The sequence below is a fragment of the Gymnoscopelus braueri genome (genome assembly GCF_963280865.1).
Source record: "Gymnoscopelus braueri genome assembly, chromosome: 4".
In the NCBI taxonomy this organism is placed as follows: Eukaryota; Metazoa; Chordata; class Actinopteri; order Myctophiformes; family Myctophidae; genus Gymnoscopelus; species Gymnoscopelus braueri.
This window is the reverse complement of record NC_137605.1, coordinates 20,906,332-20,929,128: the sequence shown is the minus strand read 5'-3', so window position 1 is coordinate 20,929,128 and position 22,797 is coordinate 20,906,332. Positions and strand designations below refer to the sequence as shown.

At 42.4% G+C, this 22,797-nt stretch overlaps 2 protein-coding genes across 4 annotated transcripts in view; one reads left to right on the top strand and one right to left on the bottom strand.

Annotated features, from left to right (window-relative positions):
- Nucleotides 1–105: 105 nt before the first annotated feature.
- Nucleotides 106–4,901, bottom strand: LOC308084372 (RNA-binding protein 12B-like). 2 transcript variants are annotated; one of them, XM_080427001.1, is made up of 2 exons: nucleotides 4,790–4,901; nucleotides 106–2,335 (listed from the first exon to the last, which is right to left on the bottom strand). In XM_080427001.1, the coding sequence occupies exon 2, from the start codon at nucleotides 2,311–2,313 to the stop codon at nucleotides 232–234; it is 2,082 nt and encodes a 693-aa protein (XP_080283127.1). In that variant the 5' UTR covers nucleotides 2,314–2,335; nucleotides 4,790–4,901; the 3' UTR covers nucleotides 106–231. The 2 variants fall into 2 exon arrangements, with proteins under 2 accessions (XP_080283127.1, XP_080283128.1); XM_080427002.1 differs by having other exon boundaries at nucleotides 4,708–4,898.
- Nucleotides 4,902–11,438: 6,537 nt separating this feature from the next.
- Nucleotides 11,439–22,797, top strand: part of setd2 (SET domain containing 2, histone lysine methyltransferase) — a 32,971-nt gene continuing 21,612 nt past the window's right edge. For both annotated transcript variants that reach the window (XM_080425381.1, XM_080425380.1), the window contains exons 1-5: nucleotides 11,439–11,831; nucleotides 14,856–14,977; nucleotides 17,685–17,706; nucleotides 18,387–22,492; nucleotides 22,621–22,752. In XM_080425381.1, the coding sequence (XP_080281507.1) occupies nucleotides 14,949–14,977; nucleotides 17,685–17,706; nucleotides 18,387–22,492; nucleotides 22,621–22,752 (4,289 nt within the window). In that variant the 5' untranslated portion in view covers nucleotides 11,439–11,831; nucleotides 14,856–14,948. The remainder of the gene's footprint in view (nucleotides 11,832–14,855; nucleotides 14,978–17,684; nucleotides 17,707–18,386; nucleotides 22,493–22,620; nucleotides 22,753–22,797) is intronic.

Sequence of the window (22,797 nt, the reverse complement as noted above, 5' to 3'; positions counted from 1 at the left end):
CCCAACATTGAACTGAAAGAAGTTGACCAGATAATTGCACAAAAAACATACTTCTTTTTTTTAACTAGACAAACTAACAGTCTAATCACAATAAAACATTTAAGGTAGAGAAAAAAGAAAAGCGTACAGGGTGATGAAGCCGTTTCTCAGAATATGATCATGTTAAGTTTTAAGTCAACCAAATTGTTAAAAAGTTGGAGGCATGTTACATAAAGTGAAAATGTCTTATTTTCAGTCATAAAGGTATTCCATCATCATCAACTGTATTTTCCTTGCGCCTATTGGTCTTCCACGGAGTTCTTTTACTGCTGTAAGCGCCTCCTCTCGTGACTCAAAGACCACGGTTGCGGTTCCTTTGTGTGGCAGGGCCACAGATCCGGGGATCACACGATATCCATAACAAAAGTCATAGATTTCATCCATTTTGATGCGCAACGGCAGGTTCTCTAGCTTCACACGTGTGGGTCCATCTAACTGGGGTGCAGGTGGCCCAAAACCTCCATGAACCGATCCGTTACCTCCGTCCTGTGGCGCATAAGATCCTCTTGGGTAAGGATCAACCCCTCTATGGACATTATCCATTGCCCTGTTACCATCAGTGGGCAGTCTGAAGTTTGCAACGTCACCAGGATAATTGGGTCCTTCACTTTGCATGGAAGAGTACCTCTCCTCTCTTGGCATCGACTGTTGCGCTGTTGGGGGCTCAACACCAAACTCCTGCATCTGAGACGGTGAGATGCACTTCAACATGACTTCCGTCCCAAGAAACCTTTGACCATTCAGAGACTGAGCACTCATAGCTTCTCCCTCAGACCGAAAGACCACTAAAGCCTCTCCAAGACCGGCACCATTATGATCCCGCAGCAAGGACACTTTGTCCTCCGTAATAGTGAACCCAAAAAAGAAGTCCATGATCTCTACTTTATGTACATCAAACGGCATATTACGCACATAGAGACACACCTTCTCAGAGTCATAAGGATTGGCTTGTTGGTTCAGAGGCATCTCCTGAAAGCTACCAGGCCTCCCAGTGTGAGATTCCAGGATGGACATCATTTTCTTTCGTGAGATTGGGGAGATATTAACAGATCTGTTGCATAATTTTTCATTATGGCGAGTTAAGGCTACACAGTATTCCCCAAGACTGTTGAAAAGCACAAAGAGAGATCTTGTTCTTCCTCCGTTGTTGTCAAGTAGGAACAGTATCTGGTCGTCCTCCAGTTTTGCGTGAGTGAAAAAGCCTTTGATGTCACGTTTTTCCACTGCATGAGACAGATTTTCCAATATGACACAAAAATCTTGGTTGGAAGGGGAGTTGGGACTGTGGGCCAAAGGAGATCTTGACCTTGTACGGGCTTGTGAATACCTTGGAGTGTGAGTTGGCGGGGCCAAAGGAGATCTTGACCTTGTACGGGCTTGTGGATACCTTGGACTGTGAGTTGGCGGGGCCAAAGGAGATCTTGACCTTGTACGGGCTTGTGGATACCTTGGACTGTGAGTTGGCAGGGCCAAAGGAGATCTTGACCTTGTACTGGCTTGTGGATATCTTGGACTGTGAGTTGGCGATCTCCCTCTTCTGAACTTGCCATTACCATTTACACCCACTGCCAATTTTCCGCCTGACTCAAGCCACTTTTGTTGACTTGTTAGGTGAACATTCACATACCGCGCACCAATGTATTCCCTATCTCTCATCAGGCCATCTCTTGCATCCTGGTAAGTGGCAAATTGGACTAGACCTTCCCCATTGTTTTGGCCATTGGTATGTTTCTTTAAGATTATGCTCTCGACAAGTAACCCATGAAAGAAGTCACGGACATCCCTTTCAGTCACAGAGAAAGGCATCCCCTTTAGAGCCAAGTACAGGTTGTCATCATCACTGGTTGATGGAGCCCTCAGGTTCTGGCGTGCATCATCATGAGAATGACCCGATTGTCTACCTCCTCTGTTAGTCTGAATGTGGTCAGCTCTCCTAGTCCCTCCAGAAACATCCACTTCATGCCCCCTGGAACTTTCCCTGAGTGACCCCTTTGGTTCCAGCTCTGCATTTTGTGTACTTTCCTCAAGTATATTCTGCATTTCCGACTTACTGCTCAGCAGCAAGATGATTGGGGATCTCATAATGCAACCCCCCGACCGAACCATTGCCCTTCTTGCATCTTCATCAGAGGCAAAGATAATGAAAGCCTCCTCTCGTACTCCACCAATAATATGCACCCCACCATCTGGGATTTTGAGGCCACTGAAGAAATTGCGAATGTCCTCAGAACCTGCTGTGTTCCTGAGTCCCTGTAAACGGATGACCACCGCCATGCCAAAGCACAAATAACAGCACCTGCAGAACAGAGGGGTACAGAATAACATTATTGCTGACAGCATCTCTGGCTCACCTCAAAATTCCTTGGCATTCCAACATGACGCCACCGAACCCATAACATGGGAAGCTGGTAACACCACTGAAATACATCTGAGGTCTGAAACTGGCCACCAACACTTTAAAATGGGCCACATTAGACTGCAGCCATCCAAACATTAGGATGAAGAACAACAGAAGTAACCAAGTAATTATTGCTCTCTTTCAGTTCATGCATCTGCCATTTATGGGTTGAAATTATAGTTTAGTCGCATACAATCTCAGTTACAAACTGCACACTTCCATCCAGTTTAATACAAAAATCATGCATGCACGTCCATTTCATCATGTAGATATTTCTGACTGCCAATGTGTAAGATATTCACTAAAATGCAGTCAATCACGGGCCCAAAAGCAATAACATGGCCATTAACAGGCATACATTTATAAATAACTTAGAACCAGTTATATCATTGGAAAGAGGGTGAAAAAACAACTAAAGAGGACATTCCGAACAATGCTGAAAAAATATCTCCCAAACATGTAATGGGCAACATATGATTCCATAATCATATGAGCTCATTTTTAAATGTATTTAATAAACCTACTGTGGGGGGGGGGGGAAACTGAAGATATAATGCAGTTTCCTCACCATTATTATTACTTTTACTTTAATGTACACTTTCAGGACGAACCGGATCAATTTATGACATCAGTCAAAACATATTGACATAACTTGGACAAGATGACAAGTGACAACAAACCAGAGTCAGACCATGCACAAAAAATACTGAGGCCAACATTTCTGACATCCTGCTTTTGACTCAACCAGCTAAACACCCATGGCACTTTCTTTAACCGTTCCAGTCCCACCTGTTTGACTGTGAACAAAGCCAGCTCCACTTCCCCTGATAAACCAACAACGCTTACAGCAGGCCAGCATTACGGCACAGTTACAATACAATAGTGCTGTCACAACACCTAATAAAAAGCCATTACAAGTGTAGCCGAGGGATCCACCATCGTGTCCCGATTCGAAATGCTTCTCTTGTGTTCATCAACTTCCTCTTGGCAGATACCAACACAACACCCAGTTTAAAACAGCTATGGGGTCAATTTCAACTTCTCAGTCACCTCTTTGCCAAGGATGCAAAAAGGAAGGCTGTGAAAGTAAAACAACACAACCAGTAATGCACCTGCAAAACACTACCAGCAACGAATAACCTGAAAAAACACCTATGTTATTAATATTGACCAGGCAGATACCATCAACAAAAAAGGGACCCTTTTCACAGATTTGTCATAGCAATGTACACACACAACTGCACTTCATAAATTAACAGTTGGCAACATTTGTGAACTTGTTAAAAGTGGTTTAAATTGTTATTTTTGTTTAAAAAAAATGTAATCTCTATATTCTGATAATAATTGCTATAATATAGTGTGTTTGTTCAGTAACAGGGGTATCTCCAGCTCTTTAGTAAACAGAAAATATATGTATGAAAATGTATTTTCTGTTTAGTAAAGAGACAGGGAGCTGTTAATGAACAGCTCTATGGCAACGATTGCTATCGCAATAAAGAGCTATTGACCACTTTTAACAAAGAATATCTCTTGCACCACCTTTAACAAGCACTGACAATACTTTTACATGAAATAGTAGTGAATGGAACGGAACTTTAAGTAATTGATTACTTGCCATTTCATATCAATGTGTGGCTACCGTGAAAAGTGGCAGTGCTTGCTCGCCTCTTTTGCATAACTTTACCTACACGGAAACTAGCAGCAGCAGCTGTTTTGTCCTGTTATATGACACAGTATGCTTAAAAAGGTACTTTTTCAATCTGACTGGTTTTCCAATGGTACTTTGACAGATGTTCTAGCATAATGCCAGCTAGCCAGCCTAGCTGACAACAACAACCACCACTTCGAAGAATTAAAAAGCAAAACACACAATTGACCCCCAAATCTCTGCTAAACCAGCTTGAGGTGTAAACAATTAGTGTACAAAAACAATGACGTGAGTTCGTACTTCGTAGTTACGTCATAACACAACATTCAACAACACGCCCCGAAAACAGAGCTACAAGTTCTCAACGCGTTGCGGAGGCTTGTAGATCGGCCATAGCCCTTCCGTTCGACAAAGAAAATACAGTTATATGTTCAGAAGCTAAGGTATCGACACAATTTGACGCCCCTTTCCAGTTGAAAATGCGTAATTTATGCATGACGACAATTAATATACACATATTTTGCACTACAGTCATCGTTATCTTCGGTCACTACCTACGCTAGCTCGGCTAACGTTAGCCTCCTAGGCCCTTTAGCTTCTTGTTAGCAGCCAGCTAGCTCACCTGGGTCTGAGTCTATTGAGCTGTGAGGAAAATGAGCCTGTAGTTAAATCACACTGTACTCAGCTGACACGCCGAAACTTACACAAAGTGACTAACAAGAGAGAATTCTATTCTTCTCAGCCCGAAAGTCAATTCTTTAGCGAAGGTGAATCCGTTCCCGGTGTGTCTGGTCTCTCCAGCCGCAGAGTGAAGACGCCAAGACGGAAGTGAAACCGAATGGTGTGTTCGTTTTTGGTACGGAAACGCCTGTTGTGGGCGGGGTTGCCATGATGGGGTGGTTGGTCAAGAGTCCACAGTACGACCGGTGTGGTCGTTTGCCAAGAAGAGAGGGACACCATTATTTAGGCCAGTGGTTCTCAACCTTTGGGTCGGGACCCCCAGGGGGTCCCCACATGTATTTTTTTTTGGGGGGGGGGGGTCCCAGCCCAGATGACAGTGAAGTGACAATTTAATGACTTTTAACCCTTCCATTGTGTTAGGGTCTTTTTTGACCCGTTTTCAAGTTTGAATAGGTAAAAAGTACCCTTTACATTTCTTTATTGGAACGAGGCTTCATGATATCCTCAGAAATAGCCATTTTAACGCAACAAAATTATTTATCATCATTTTAATTAATTCTGATGGTCTCAAAAAAAAATGACACATGTGGTGTTAGGGTCCACAATGACCCCGGCAAAGAAGTGTGGCTCAATTCCCCCCCAAATTGTCAATGTTCAATGTTTACATGTTTGAGAGTGAGAGAGACTTGTCCTCAATTAGCATTTGCTATCACGAGTAAAATAAAGTTTGAGTTTATGAAAAAGAAATGACTTTTTACCTTCTATGGTATACGGTATAAGTTTTTTTTTTATTAATTTTTTTTGAAAGTGTGTTCTAATTATTATTCTTAATTATTCTATTATAGCTAGATAACATCATTATCCATTACCTTCATTATAGGAAATTTAATGAGTGAATTTTAACATTTCTATAATAGAAAACGAGATACTGAAAGATGAAACCCTAGCCCTAACCCAACATAATATTTTAAAAAGTGTTTACATGGATATGAATGCATTACAAGTCAGCTATGAGGTGGGAGGAAAAAAATAATGAAAATACTTATTTTTTTATAGTATTTTGGGCTGATTTAAATCACGGGTCAAATTTGACCCGCTAACACCACAAGTGGATGCAGTTTTCTAAAACAATGCAAGGGTTAATACCTTTTTAATACCTAAAGAAAAAGACCATTACTGCATCAAAAGTAATCAACAAATTATAGGCTACTATAAAAACTGGTCTAACCGACCGAATTGTCGGTTAGAGACCATTCTAATTGTCAAATAACATAAGAAAGAAAAATGTGAAAATAGCCGCTCTACAAGCTCACAACGCCTTGCAGCGCAGGCGTTTTGAGCTTGTAGATCTGCTATCTTCACAATATGTATCTGTGGAACCGAGGCAAACTAAATGTAATGCCTCAACTCCTACATTCCAAGTGCTTGTAAGCTGTTAGGGTGGGGGGGTCCCCAGTTCAAATATGATTATTTTGGGGGGTCACGGCATGAAAAGGTTGAGAACCACTGATTTAGGCTATCCCAGATTCCCAGAAAATTAAGTTGCCAGTCAGTAACAGCAGTAATGAAGGAGACACAGGACAGATACAGGCAAAAAAGAAAAGGAAAACCAGATACCAGTAAAACCAGTATAGTGCAGAACACAGTACAGTGTATGGAGTCGGACAGTCTTGACATAACAGACAGACTAATGCCCAAAAAGTCTAACAGCAACATTAGTCCTAACAAGTAACAATAGCAATAACGGACTAACCCTAAAAATAATCCAAACGCAACAAAAAACTCTACAGTTCTGAGACAGATTAGTCCCTGCACCGAGCAGAGCAAGCGTTTAATGTGGATGGCTGGCCGCTGCCTTGCCATTGAAATGCCTCAGGGTTCCCGGCACAAAGCACTGACTGAGTCTTTTGTTGTTCTGACTGGGGAGGATGAATCTTCCAGAACCCCTGGGGCTAAGCCACCCCACAATCTCCTTCTGGAGGGGGTAGGAGGCATTGGCCAGGATATAGCCTCCAGCTTCTGGTCTGCCACCTCCACACTGTCCAATTTAGCACAGATGACAGAGCATGCTTTCTTCACCAGCCTGTTCAGTCTGTGTCCCTAACATTTCTGTAACCCCAGCATGCAATTGCAAAGAGGGCACTGACTACTACAGAATGGTACAACATCTGAAGCATCCTATTGCACACATTGAAGGACCTGAGCTTCCTCAGGACGGGCAGCTTGCTTGCTTGACCCATACTGTAGAGCAAACAGTGGGTCGGGACCATGTTTGGGTCGTGGACCAGTTTTTATGGGTTGCGAGTAAATATCCCCTTTTTTAGTTTCCTACATTTAAAAAAACAATATGTATTATATTAAGATATTATATTAATATCACAATTCTAACATTTTTCAAAAGTAGTTCATAAAAAATATCAAATAATTTCTTTTTTTAAAGAAGTAGGCTAGTGAAAATAGAAGATCTATAAGCAGATATATAGCAGATCTGCTATTTTCAATAGTTTGGGTCCCGGGCAAACGTCTAATTTCTCTTTTGGGCCTTGAGCTAAAAAGTTTGGGAACCACTGCTGTAGAGGGCATCAGCATTGTCAGTCCAGGTGTCCAGGATCTCCACCTGCTCCCCTTGGATGGTGCTGGGAGCTGGAGGTATCCAGGAATTTCATGGAAGCCACCCCTCAGTTTGGCCTATTTTAATGGATAGGATAATTTAATTTTTAATACATAGAAATGAATAATAAAAGTTATAAAACGTGCTTAATTATTTCTGTGGACTTAAAATAATTGTTTAATTTGATGGCCTTGCTGCCCTAGTATTTGGCCTTTGAGCACTCAAAACATTTATGACACCAAAGGCCAAGTGGACATGCACCCAAAGGGTGAAATTCCAGGCCTGCATAGCTGACTTCACCACCACTAATAACTATAATCATGGTGGCTAAGAGGTCCTAACTCATTCTCTCACTGAACTTTCAGAGAAAACCAACATAGCAAGATGCTCATTTTTATTTGTCATGTATAGACTAGTTATATTATATACTTAAAATGTGTGATTATGGGCACAGGGCACTGGACTGTGACAACCAGAATAAGCCTGGATGGTGTGTATGAGTTTGGCAGCAGGTGTAGGATGCACAGAGCTTAACATCAGGTCCCAGGGCTCCGAACCCAAACTGCACTGCCACTAGGGTGTGAAAGGATATAGTTGCATCAGCAGTTCAGAATTCTAGAGACCGGTTTAACCACACACACGCACGCACGCACACGCGCACACACACACACACACACACACACACACACACACACACACACACACACACACACACACACACACACACACACACACACACACACACACACACACACACACACACACACACACACACACACACAGCAGTAACAACATCAGCAGAAGTGAACTTGTATTGCTTCACCATCACAATATAGAGGTCATCCACGATTCTTTGTCAAAAGTACTTGTAGTCCTTGGCAGGGATAAGGTGTCTGACAGGCAGCAGAAGACCAGCCAATGTGTGCATTAGTGCAAGGATCCTGCAAGGCACACTTGCAGCAGAGTCAATATTGTGTCAAGGTGAGACAGAAGCACACCATCCACAGACACAGATGGCAGTTAAATATAAAGGGTTAATTATGATATTGCATGCAGTTAAAATAAACATGGGAACTGTATGTCTCCTATGTGGATCTCAGACTTCATGCGGCCAACCTGGTCATACACACTATGCCAGCCCAGCCACAGAAAGCCAAGTTGTTTTGTTAAGTCACCTTAACCCATTGAGACCTGTTGCTACCTATACGTTGTTATACCTTTCAATCCGGGAGCCACCTCTGTGTCTCATCAGTTTTTGCTATACATATAGTAACATATATTTTTTTTTTTAATTGTAAGAATTTGAACGTTTTCAGAAAACTATGGTTAGGTTTTAAAAGGCGTTTTTAGAATCGGCCTCAGGTCTAAATGGGTTGTCTTTTATATTATTTTTTACTGTTACTAGTGTTACTACTTCTCTCTACTTGTTCCCTAATTAATAAAAGGTTAATAAAGGTTGGTTGGTTGGTCTGTCTGTCTGTCTGTCTATCAGGTGGTCCTTCCAATCCGTCCATCCATCTATTTATCTATCTATCCATTCAGTAGCCTACTGGCAGTGTGCATAGAAATGTTTGGTTGTGATTAGTCTACCGGTTTGCTAGATTATTTCCGGAAACACTGACGGTTAGCCTCTTGTAGAGCCATAGAGTAAAAATATATTTTGACATATATTAACATATGCCTACACTGTGTGTACAGTATCATGTAGAATGTAAAGTTTTTATTATGATTATATCATATGATACAGACTACAGAAGCCAGACTACAACAAGACACTGCCATAAATGTTTTCCTCACTATATGCCTAGTTACTCCTCATTCCACTCTTTGCCATTACTATTTTGGCATCTTGAATATCTTTCGATACCGAACTAGAGCAGAAATGTTCAGCTGCCATTTTCAAGTATTTCAGAAATCTGACTTACAGTAGTAATGGCTTTGCTGCGTTAATTTAGGCAACACATTGTGTATCATAGTTCATGAAGAAATCCCATGATTATAATAATAGATGATAAACAACATAAATATTTCCCTGCCAACAGTGCTGTTAAAAGAAGCTCTTCAACAGCAACTATTATACTAAACCTATATACTAGGTTTGAAATGACATTTCATGCAGTGCTTACTTGCAGTCACACTGTCAGTTTACTATTTCTTTGGTAAATTTCAACATTCCCAAAGGTTTCTGCCAAGTGTCAAACAGTTTATAGCTGATGGTTTATAATAGTTTTATTCTGTATAAATGATGAAAAGCTTATGATGAAAAGCAAGTCACAGGCGGTATTGGAGTGAGGTTGCTGGGTATTCAATTATCACCCTGAAACCAACCCTGCAGAAGTCCCTGGACGGGTCCAACACCCGAATGTTACGTGCAGTACTTAACAAACTGGTCAAACATTTGCAAGAGTGAACATGTTACCAACAAGAATCTGTATGAGGGAATACCAAGGGTGAGCGAGAAAATAGCAGCCAGGAGAATGAGATAGCAGGACACTGCCAAAGACATCAAGAACTGCCATCCAGCAAATTGGTGCTTTGGGAACCAACACACTCGGGCACCGGTCACAAGGACGTCCCACATTAATATACGTGGACATACTCAAGAAAGATGCAGGAGCGCAAAGTACCGACGAGCTGGCCAGATGTATGGAGAACCGGGATGACTGAAGGTGACGATGGAAGGCTAGTCTGAGGACGACCTAGTCCTAGATGTGTCAACAGTGGTCCCCCAGATGTGTCGGTAGAGCAGTCAGATATAGTAGGTCTGGATTGGATTGGTGGGAGTCATGGGAGATCATTTCTGTATTCAACCCAGAACTCACTCACTCACTCACTCATTCCTTAGCCTAGGGTAGTGGTTCTCAACCTGTGGGTCGGATTACATTTTTTGGGGGGTCCCCAGATGACAGTTAAGTGACAATTTGGACCTTTAAGTCCTTTTTAATACCTAAAAAAAAGAAAGAAAGAAAAGAAAAAAGACCAGTACTGCATCAAAAGTAGTAAACAAACTATACTATAGGCCTGGACCGCTGGCATAGCTGCCTGTCCAGGCATCCAAAGTAGCCTGACAGCGTGTCGCCGGTTCGAGTCCCGATCCCGACGGCCTTTGCTGCTCTCCATCTCTCTCCCCATTTCCTGTCAGACTACTATCCTATCAATAAAGGCATAAAAGCCAAAAAATATATCTTAAAAAAACAGCAACTATACTATAAAAACTGGTCAAACTAAGAAAGCGGGAAAAATTATGAAAATAGCTGATCTACAAGCTCACAACGCCGTTGTGGAGCTTGTGGATCTACTATATGCACAATTTTCAAACAAAATTGAACGCTTCAAAAATGATTATTTTGGGGGGTCACAGCCTGAAAAGGTTGAGAACCACTCCCCTTTGCCTATAGGGGCCAAAGTGAAACCTGCTGACTGGCAGAGACCATGTGTACATTCTCATACAATTCAATTCAATTCAATTCAAAGGGCTTTATTGGCATGAGAAAACATACGTTTACATTGCCAAAGCAGAAAGCACAATACAACAATACAGCAATACAATCAAAACAAAAAATATGTACATTTGAAAGTCAGAATCTTTAATAGATCAATTTCTATGTACCAAGATCACTGGGTGCAGGTATAGTGCCGGAATATACACAATGATTAGTCTTTACTCTTTAGGGTGGTTGTGTTCCGTTTGATATCCTTCTCCTATCACAGAAACTCACAAATCTTGCTGCTGTGTTTGCACATTGTTGTACTTCGCCTCATACAACAGTACAGTAAACTATATGTGCCAATAGCCTACTGTGGGCTACTAGGCATTTGTACGCTCTCAGAGTTAAAGACCTGTAAGGGTCCATTTGGAACCCCCCAAAGTAACCCAGAGGGTCCCTGGACCTCACTTTGAGAACCACTGTTCTATTATATTCGGTTTTGAGGGGCTGCACAGCTCAAAAGCACAAAAAGTGGTGTTATATTATTATCATAACATAATATTGAACACCATTTAGCGTTGGCGCCAGCTGTGTTCCCAGTTCCCACTCATCATGTGATGATGAAGTAGTGCACAGCAACAGCAGCAAGAGTTACTGCTGTCTGGGGGGAGTAAACTATAAAGTTAATATGCAATAATAAAAGTTATAGCAATAGGAAACTCGCCGGCGCATAGAGTGTCAAATCAACATACAACTGCACACGGTGGAATGCAAACACTCTTTGCTGCATGTATGTATTATTATTGGAGTCCTGAAGCTGCCATCACTGGGCTGTGGGTTAGCGTTAGCTTTACAACATTGGAGCAGCTGGCTGAAGCAGTGAGCCGATCAGGACCTTTCTCCACATCCAAGCCCGTATGGATCACTTGACGTCGGCATATACGTTGCTTGATGTTCTCCAGCGGGCCGATTGATGGTGGCTTTGAAGATGGGGGAGCCTTATTATGACCGAAAGCACCCAGTAAAGTGAGTATCTTAGTGTCGATCGATCGTTTTGTTTTGCTGTATTTTAAGTAACACCCCCCCCCCTACACACACACTCACTGCCTAGTAAGCATGCTAGCTGGCTAAGCCGGGTGTAAGGTGATGGTACAGGGGTCCGTTATGAAATCCTTGCTCGTGAAATTAAATAGGCAGAAAGTAAAAAGCCCTCCAAGAAACAACAGCAGTAATCATCATAAGTGCAAAACGAACCAATGCTGTAATGAAACCGACATTAGCTACACAGCTAGCTAGCGTGCTAGCTCGCACTGCCGGGATGCTAGCAGAGCGATGCTAAGTAGTGGCTAATATATATACTTCCTCACGCCCAGCCTTTCGCTCGATACAAAACGACGTGTTTTCTGAACAAATGCTCGAAATGTTCAACAGGATAATAGAGCTCGCGTCGACATTCTTACGTCGTTTTTGTCCAGCGAAAGGCTCGTATAATACGTCAAGGTTTTAGCCTTTAGCAGCACAGACAGACTGGGGCTTCGTCTGTCTGTCTGTAACCCCGATGCTGTTCACCTCAGTCGACATCACAATTAATGCTTATGATTCTCACCTGTGTCGAAGCGGGGATTATACAATATGTATTATGGCCATCGCCCCCTTTTTAAAGCGGAATAAAATGTATTTCTGAACGTGGATATAAGATTTATCATGATCGATGAGGTACACGATCGAGGTATTTTATTCTGATTTGGCTAATAATCAGCACAATCAGCTGGTTTGTTGTCCGTGGAATAAGAGGCTCCTTGTCAAAACAGCTATAATAGTATAACAACCACAATGATTGACCCCCCCCCCCACCCCACATATGAGGTCGAGGTGTCCGTATTAACCAAAACGCTGTGACCCAAAACACCAAATCCGCATGATGTGCCAATATTTCATGTTAATATCTAATGTACAATATTGTGTACATGTGTGGTACACGCACAATCAAAACAGTCAGATCCAGGAACTGGACACACAAAAAGGGGAATTCACTTCTCTCTTCATCATATTTAAAGATGGCCTTTGGCTGTGTGTTGCCTGTTAAACGTCACTAACGTTAGTTAGTTAGCTAGTTAGCTTAGCTGATGTGATGTATGCAAATAATCAAACCATTTTAACATGGTTGTTATATAAACAACCACTTCATAAATGCCCGACAACTGCAGGAAAAGTCTTTAGGTTGTGTCTAGCCAATCCTTGTTAAAATGTACTCCCAAAACAGTGAGGTTTACTGGGTTATTTGAGCGTGTTGTTATTAGCATGAATCAGTGGACTTTTTTTTAAAAAAAGGCCTCGTCGTCTTCGCTAGCTCTTCGGCAAACTGGTCAAACATTGGCCAAATTGTCAAATAATATAAGAGGCAATTTTTTTTGAAAATGGCTGCGAGTCGTTGTGAGCTTATAGATCTGCTATTTTCCACAATATTCATCTGTGGAACCGAGTCAAACAAAATTGACTCACACTGCATTTGCTAGCTCTTCTGCACACACACACACGGGACCATGCTGTGAAGAACAGCTTCCCTATTTTTTATTTCAAAGTCCGTCACTTTGTTTTGGTTGCTTTGGTTGTTAGTGTGCATGTGTTGACTGTTTCAAGTCAACCAGTTTATTCAAAGGAGAGCCTTTGTTCTGGTTCAGATCACCATAGACCAGGCTGTCTGCTGCCAGTCTCTCTAGGCTGAGTGAGTGCTGATTATGGCATCTGTTGTTCTCGGCTGGCTTTGCCCTGTACTGACTGGCTGCATCCATGTTTCTCTGTGGTTCTCAACCCTTTTCATATCAGGGTCCATTATGTATTCAGCATTTGAGCCACACAGACCACGTTTGATGAGATTTAGCCTCTCAGACCCCAAGACTTTGAATATTTTGTCATCGTTGGATACGATTTTGTCCACAAATCCATGCTGTATTTATGTGGCACCAATAGGAGAGATTACAGGCAAACGTTGATCAAACAATTCTTTAATTAAGTAATGCAGATGTTTAACACTATATGAACTCTTGAGAGCATAAAATGAAACCTAATGGACCCATAATTTTCATTTTACACTCTCAAGAGTTAAAGATCTATAAGGGTCCATTTGGTTATCATTTAGCTGGGGACCACCTGGAACCCCCTCAAGGACCACTGGTGGTCCCCGGACCACTGGTTGAGAATCACTGTAGTAGATTACTAGGTTGTCGAGTCTACAAAAACAGCCTAACAATTTTGAAATCAAGGATTCATTTTAGGTTTTCATCTTCTGTAATGTTATGGCAAATGCAGCAATACAATGTGGGATTATTAACACAAGCATGGTTTGAGGGGGGGTAGCTAAGCCCCTTGCAGAAAATATATCAGGAGGTGCAATGGCTTTCTCTGCCTCATTGAAACAATAGATAACACTGTAGGCTCCAGAGAAGACACCACCCAACAGTTGGAGGCGTGACATGTGTTTTCTTATGGGCTGACCCTTGGACTGATAGTACACACAACACAACAATGCATACAGATTCTAATCAGAGTACTAGGCAATTAACATACTGCTACCACCAGACCAGTCCGTACCTGTATCTATTGCCTGTCAGCTACTTTGGTATGGTGTGTTAACCCACCACCATACACTGATCCTGCTGTATCCATTATAATTTTGTGAAAGTGTTTGGTGAGTTTTGGGATGGACCCTGCACCATCCTTAATATTCTCCAATATTTGCTCCTTCGCCTGGCTCTAACATTGTGTCACTTGCAACAAGATACCTGCTCGTATAGCAAAACAACTATTATAAAACTGTATTTGTAGGAACTGTATGCATGTTCGAGTGGATTTCTTACCAGTAGAAGGAAACGCTTGTTCACTGACCTCATTCAAATATGTTTGTGTCTCAACAGTGACTTCCCCACTCTGTAATACATAGTTAGTTACAACTGTATGTTTAGGATTTGAATTAAAGCTTTGGCATGACATTTCTGACTGTATAGCTGCTGACATGACCCAGTCTCATTTGATTCTCTTTCTTTCTTTTAGGTGTGTCATCAGTTTGGAGGGCTCACTTCTCTGAATTGGATTGTATTCGGTCAGCAGCCTCTACGACCCTTCTAACTATAGACGTGTCGTGCAATGGACGCTCTAATCAAGTCAGAGATCAGGTATTAGAGTAGACCCGCACATTTCTCATGCAGCCCACAAATGCTCTGCCATAAATGCCCTAGTTAGGCACCAACTAGGGCCAGATTTATTTTCCCTTTGAGATTCGGTCTGTTGGCCATTGCAGTCTGAGCTTATCTGCATAGTACCCGTTGTTGTTATTGAGTACTTTTGATCTGTGGCTGAGCCTTGGGCTCAGTGTAGCTGGACAATAAAGGCTATGCTCCACAATGCAGGTCATTTTCCCAATGGGCAATAACATGTTTCAGTGGCCAACAAAACCTGATGAGGGTTGGCATTATTTCTCCCCTTAGGCTCCTTTTGATGTTGGGACATTATTATTTTCACATACTAGGTAGTTGATCGCGCAAGCAGTTGCATTGCTTGTTTGTGATCTTTTTTTGTTTACGCAGTAGCCACAACAATGGTACATTTCTCTGTGGTGGTATCACAAAGCAGTTTGTAATAGCCTAATTATATTGACCTAATTTACTTTATGATATTTGCAGAATTCCCATGACGGGGGTTATGAAAGAAATATTGTCTTTTGGATAGGTTATTGCAAATAGAGAAATCATGTAAAATTTTGCTGTGAACATTCTTCTTTTGTTATTAACCAGTACTTTATGCACTACTACATTTTAGTGTATTTTAAAGTGTAATCCTCTTAACTCTCTCAGTGCCAAGAGTATTTTCATAAAGTACTCCCCCAGTGCCAGCAATTTGCGTTTTTTTAAATTTTTAAATTTTGTAATTTTTCATTCAAATAAATGATCTGATTGGGTTTTTAAACCCATAATACAGTTCTACCAGTAGAGAGCAACAAATCGACACATTGATGACCTCGCTGGCTCACTCGCCCCCTCCCAAACAGGCTCACGTCACATCCGGTCATAACCGGATGTTTACATTTTCGACAATCGTTGATCGGGCTAAATTACGATGTGATACACGACTACGATGACTGATCGTCACCCAGACCAAAGAGAGTAGACGTGGACCTCTCCGTTCGTATTTTATACCGTGTGAAAAACCGTGACTTTTCCTATTCTGGCCAAAAATGAGAACCGGAAACGGAATCTGCGTCATGAAACCGGAACCCAATGAGTCTGAAGGAGTCAGGAAGTGAAAGTGATCATGAAAAATAAACAGAATAGCGCGACCACAGTCAAAAGTAAAAACTCGGGATTTCTCGTGCTGGCACGGAGGGTACTCGGGAAAAACTCGGGATATCTCGGGGCGTGGCACTGAGAGAGTTAAAATAAATTAAGAGATTCTCTATGTTAAGTTAAAGGATCTATAACACAAACAGTTCTGATAAAAGGTTTATAGTTTTTAATTTGAAAGAATACAGTGTTTTTAGGCCCTTGAAGAATGAAGAAGCTGATATTGTGAAGGGAAATATGCAGTCTGAGCTCTCAAAATTGGCCCCAAATTTGTCATTTGTAATACTGAAAAAAATAATGATAGTTATAGCCTGTTTTATGTACCTATGGTGTTGTTTTGTAGCCAAGTGATATAAATGTATATATTATTATACAATATATTATACAGTAACATAATTGAGGAAAGCTGTCGTATAATCACTAGTATCACAATGTTTGCCTTTTGGTTCTATTATGTAGGCCAAGGTCTTGCATAGCTCCATCAATTGTAGGACTTGTCTATTTCAGTCCCATCATCTATATTTAGTCTTCATTCCTAGTGGTGAATTCCCATGTGTTTTTTTTTTTTTTAACTATCTGCCTATAAAGTGGCAGAGCCTGGCTGACCAGTATCAGCTCCATTTTGCATGCTCGTTATAATAGACTGTGAACATACTGTTTAAAACGAGTTAGTCCAGTGAATGCAGTACATGAAATGTTTGCACATCCAAATGAATGCCATTTACAGATAGTCCATAGCAAAAATTAGTGGAATTCTACTTTCGCCTAGTGACAGTGTGCACCAAAAAATCTGAAAGAAAAATGCAAATAAAGAAGAGCCCAGCAGTGGTTGCAAAAGGCCCTCGTTTGGTCAGCAGATGTACTAAGGAGTTGTTGATCCTCAGAGTATACTATCTGTTCGGAGAAGAACCAAATTAATCCATCCACCTACCGAACTGGGTGGGTAGATTACTACAAAATGACGTCACTGAGCAGCAGTGATAAGCGGTGAGGTGGTCACCTCAGCACACATAGCTGTTATTACTCTCCACCCACCCAACCTTCCAATGGTGTGTTTGGAACCAGCGGGAGCGGGAGGCAGGGTCAACCCTCAAAGGAGTATGATAGTGTCTTATCAATAAGGAACTTTAGGTGGATACGTGAGTTCGGTGGGTGGATGGATTAATTTGTAGCATGTAGCTGCCTTTACACCCGGTAAATTAAAGCCTCACTCAATTTAGTCCAATCTGTATGGTAAAGTATGTTATTACAATATAACTTATACAATTGGGGTGATTGTATTTTGTCTCCCTACTCTTCTATTGAGACATTTAGATTGTGTCAAAGAAAGGTCACTTCTCACCTAGACACAGGATCTGACATGAATTATGACCTGATGGTCAAGATAACATTTTTCCCCCCGAGTAAGCAGGCCTGCTCTATTAGCTCAATGGTAAAAATGGCATTTTTGCAAAGCTTTGAAGGAAGAGCCTTATGAATGACGAGCTCTAATAATTTCTCATTTCTCTTTATTTTGTCCTCCTATGTTCTTCAATACCGGCAGAGAGGAGGGGAGTAGTACCTCGGTAAGTTCACAAAAATGCATAGCCTTTATGCCTTTACCTGGGCTTCCTTCTGCTTATTTTGTATAAAGCCACCGTTTTGTATTAGTCATTGGCTTATTGTGACATTTTATGGTTGAAATGACCTCAATATCTCTGCTATCGGGCAGAAACCAGCTATGTCCAAAATATTAAGGAAATGAAAAAAAAAAGTTTAGAACAACACAATACTGCTTCATCAAAGTTGGTATGGTGACTTTATACATTATCAGATACTTGAATGTGTCCTTTATCCTTCTATTATCATCACTTTTCCCTAATATAGCTCAAGTGGAGTTTTGAGGTTTTAGTCCATAATTTTTTTCCCGTCTAACTTCGTCATTCTAATCAATGATGGAAAAAAAACACTCTCTCCAAAGTTGGAGTTAGGTGGTTTGACTGACAGTTTTGAGGATCCAATGGAGTTAGGAGGTTTAGTCAGAAGCGCTTTTTAATACTTTTAATTGGTTCAATATTTGTAAAATCCACACACAGGCGTAAAGGTTGTTGAATAGTACTGATTTATATATCCTTTTATTTTAAGTAAAAAAATTGAGATAGCTGGTTTCTGCCCGACAGCGACCTTATGTAATTGCTGCTGAAAAGTAAAACATCCATATGTTTTAGTTAACAGTTTTGGTTATGTTTCTATGTCTATGTTGTAGGTAAAGGTTGAAGGCCTCACCAAAGCAGCTCTAATGAAAAGCCTTACTCCCAGAGTCATGCTGTCCAGCCATCTCTTGCCTAAAGGGACCAAGATGAAGGTGAACCTCGAGGAGCAGGGTCGTCAGAAAGTGTCCTTCAGCTTCGCTCCGATAAAGAAGCCGCTGCAGAGCTCGTTTTTCGTCCCCCCCAGCCCCGAAAAGTCTCCCATTGATCCCCTTTCTGCCTTGCCTGCTGCAACCTCAGACCCCGAAGACAAAGAAGTGCAAAGTGTGGAAACAATTATTGAGCAAAATAATTCAACCTCTCCAATATCAACGTTGACAGCAGAGGTTCAGTTGCCTCAGACGCCAGTCGCCTCACCTCCTAAACCTAAAATTGACCTGGGAAAGATACATTTTAAGAAGCAGATTCTCAGTGTCTCAGTTACTGAAGAGAAACCGACACCTAGTGCTGTGCCACAAGAGCCACCTCCTTCACCTCCTCCACCTCCTCCTCCACCACCACAGATTTCAATAAAACCCTCAAGTAAAAGCGGAGTGGAGTTCCCCTCACCCCAGCCTCTGAACGGTACCAGTGACTGCCCTTCTGAAAAAGTTCACACAGAGTCCTCTGAGGCCCGGGTAACCCCCAGCCCTAAGAAGCCAACTGATTCCTCCCACTCAGGAAAAGATGGAGAGAGCTCCAGTAGCACTGAACAAGATATCACAGTAGTTAAAAGGAAAACCAGGTCCCAATCTGATAGCGCTCCAGCTGGTTCAGAATCTGATGGAGATTCAGGCCAGATGTCTTCCAGCCACAAATCAGTCAACCCTAAAAATAAAGCACCACCAGACAGCAGAGGCAAGGAGGTGAAAAAGTCTTCCTCTGGGTCAAATACTGATGAAAAAGAAAAAAGTTGCTCAAAGCGGTCAGAGAACCGCGAAAGGTCTTCTAGTCGCCCAAAATCTGACCGTGATTCCAGGCACACGTCTTTGCGTTCCTCTCGCTCAGACAAAGATCGCAGAAGGTCCAGATCTAGATCGCGGTCTCGGTCAAGAGGTTCTCGGACAAGTACCTCCCACTCCAGATCAGAAAGATCCAGAGGCGATCGAGGGACACGGTCCGATAGGTCATACTATCATGACACTGAGCGCCGATCACACAGGAGCTCTCCACGTAGAGATAGAAGGAGCTCTCGCTCCCGGGCCGAGAGAACCCGGGACAGTTCTGACTCTGAAGATGATCACAGGAAGAACCGGACCAGAAAGAACGACTCTAGTAGATCATCCACGCACTCAACCTTGCAGAAAGAATCCAAAACATCTTCCCACTTAAAATCTGAGAAGGACACAAAATGTATAGATTCTCCACACTCATCAGAGACGGATAAAAGAACACAGTCTTCTAAATCCGAGAGGTCATTGAGGCGACAGTTTGACTCTGAATCTCAACATAAGGGTTCACCTGAACCTGAGTCTAATCACCGTAAATCTACTACCCATCACAAGTCTGAGACCAATGTTAAATCCAGTTATTCAAGTCACTCTCAAACATCTGAGAGGCGACACCACAAAAGCAGCTCTAGTGACTCTGAGGCAGATCACAAAGGGAAGTCACAAAAGAAAAACGGTAAGCCTGACTCAAAGCAGAACACCGCCTCCAAGTCATCTGTGAAAGTCAGTGGAACTGATAGACAATCAAAGGACACGTTTCACAGTCCTAATAAAACGCACACAGATTCAAGCTCCGCTGAATCCCACTCAAGAGACCGAAAGGAAAAATCTGAATCCCAGCTAGATGATACACGCCAGAGGAAAGAACAAGGCCACAGGGATGTTAAGGAGGCAGTCTCATCTCTTGATAAGAATTTGCAAGAACTGTCTTCTAAGAGAATAAAAGAAACAGACTCTAGTCTTGAAACTGAGAATAAAAATGCATCCGTTGCAACTTCTAAGAAAGAATCTGGTGGTCACCCGCCCCATATAAATGCTGTCCCAGTAGAATCTTGTGTTGTCAAGGATAACCTTTGTTTTAACCTTCTACCACAGGCAAACTCTGAAACAGTTAGCGTAAATGTATGCAGTAGTAATGATGGTATAACAGCCAGCCAAGATAAGAAACTTGGTCAGTGTTTATCGGAGCAAAAATCATTAATTGGTGCGGTAGATTTCCCTGTCGGAGACCATGAGCAGCAGAACACTAAGTCAGACCATGTCAAATTGACTAAATATGTGACTATCAACATGCAGTCTTGCACAATCTTGCCCCTCCAACCAGATTCATTAGACCTTGATCCTGAGAACATGCTGCCACCTAAAAGTGAACAGCACAACACAGATTCGGCCAAAACAAAGAATAACTCAAAAAAATCACGCTGGGATATTGCCGGCCAAGTCAACTCGGACAGTGATGGTGCACAAAAAGTACTGTGCGCAGAGAGCACGCCTACTGTTAAAAAGCTGGTTTCTGTCAAAAACGTTGAGTTCTCTAAAGAAGCTAGCCAACAAGAGTCACTTGGAGTCAAAGACGATAGCCAACAAGAAGCCCAGACACATTCCAAGTTAGTAATGCAGATAGAGACTATTGAGCAGAAGTTCACAGCTGTTTCCCCGTCCTCTCTGAAAGGTGCACACAAAGACCAAAGTGAGCCTTCACAAGCAGACATATGTGGCACCACCAATGACCAATCTGTCTCCAACCCCCCTGGTAATAGAGCCGTGGATGAGCCTTTGCATGTAAAAGATACCTCACAAGACAAAGTCACAAAGATGGAAAGCTGGAATGGTGGCAGTGCTGAAGATGCATCCAAGGACAAACCGGTTAAGAGAAAGTTGCTGAGTCAGGATGGGTCAGGACAGAGTGAGGGCAGTGACAGTGACGACTCCGAGTACGACTCAGATTGCGGAGATGTGAATAAACGGTTGCACTCAGTAGTGGTAGTGCCAAAGAATTCTTCGCTAACACTGGACACACAGGACATGGCAGCCTCTTTATGCAGCCAAATGAACAGCTTAGAGCAGCAGCACACTAATAAAGCATCTGACTTGAATAGCAGTAAAGACCCGGTATGTCCACATCAAAGGCATAAAGCTGTTCCTGTTTATTTTGAGGACCCCAGTGGTGCTAGGATTAACGAAAACGTTCCACCACATGACGTCATGTGTCAGTCCCAGAGTAATATGATTGACAGCACTAGTCAGTCGGAAGGGTCCAGCTCTACCATTGCCCAGCCTTATAAGGATCCTTATAACAGTGCCCAAAGAGCAAAGGGCAGTGAACCAGTGAACCATGGTCCCTTCCACAGCCTTGACAATTCTTACACAGAGAAACCGCATGAAGTGAGAGGCAGCCATGGTAGGGACCATTACCAACGCGAAGAATTCTCTGGTGCCGATGATATCGACAGCAAAGATCGATTGACTCTGGGTTGGGATTCTACTCAATCGGAGCAGCCCAGCAGTACATACCAGCAACCTGACAGCAGCTACGGGCCACAGTCACTGAACTCTAAACACACGATAACCTCTCCGCTGGGACAGGAGCACAGGCAAAGCAATGCCTCCTGGACCTGTCAGCCCCCTGTGTTTCAAACCAGCAGACAAGCCTACCTCCATGTCCCTCAACATTACCCAGATCCTGTTTGTCAAGTCCATCCTGACTCCCTGACTAATGACCTTGAGGAGTACAGCAGTGACAAAGCTTTGGGTCATAGTAAAATCACTGTAGAATGCAATGGACCTCTGGGGTCATCATCACCTTTTGTCCAAGCTCATGAAATAAGCAGCAACAGCAGGGGTCCTGCCAGTGAGGTTGCTCACAGTGCTATCCCCGAGCCCCCCAGAGAAGACAACCTCAGGCCCCACCGAGGCCGTGGACCTCCAAAGAAAAGGCGTCCAGAGATTGAGTCTGATTCAGACAATGAGGCGGAAGCTGGGCCTGCCGGTAAAAGGGAGCGCCAATCAGAAAGTCATTCGTCCAAGGAAACTGCTGTCAAGACTGAGGTGCAGCGACCTTTACTCAATCTCGTGGACTTCCGAGATTCCAGCAAATGGCGAGAGCAGTCCAGGTCAAAGAAGATGCCACCTTACTTCGACTTGATCGAGGAGAACATGTATCTGAGTGAGAGGTATGGCATTGGTTTGACTGAATAGACTTTTAACAGCTTGATTTTTTTTGTGATTAATAACATAACATAAAATGTAAAACTGTCTCCAAGCTTGATCTTTGAAAGCCGTTGAATGTTCTTATGTGCAGAAAGAAGAGCAAATCTCACAGAGACATCAAGCGAATGCAGTGTGAATGCGGTGTACTTTCGAGAGAAGAGCGATCCAGAGGAGTGTTCGCTTGTGGGGAGGACTGCCTCAATCGTTTATTGATGATTGAGTGGTGAGTTGTTACAAAATAGTGCCTACCATAAAGCTACAAGAGATC

Excerpts from the sequence above, each read along its gene's own strand:
- LOC308084372 (XM_080427001.1), bottom strand. The coding sequence starts at position 2,313 with ATGGCGGTGGTCATCCGTTTACAGGGACTCAGGAACACAGCAGGTTCT.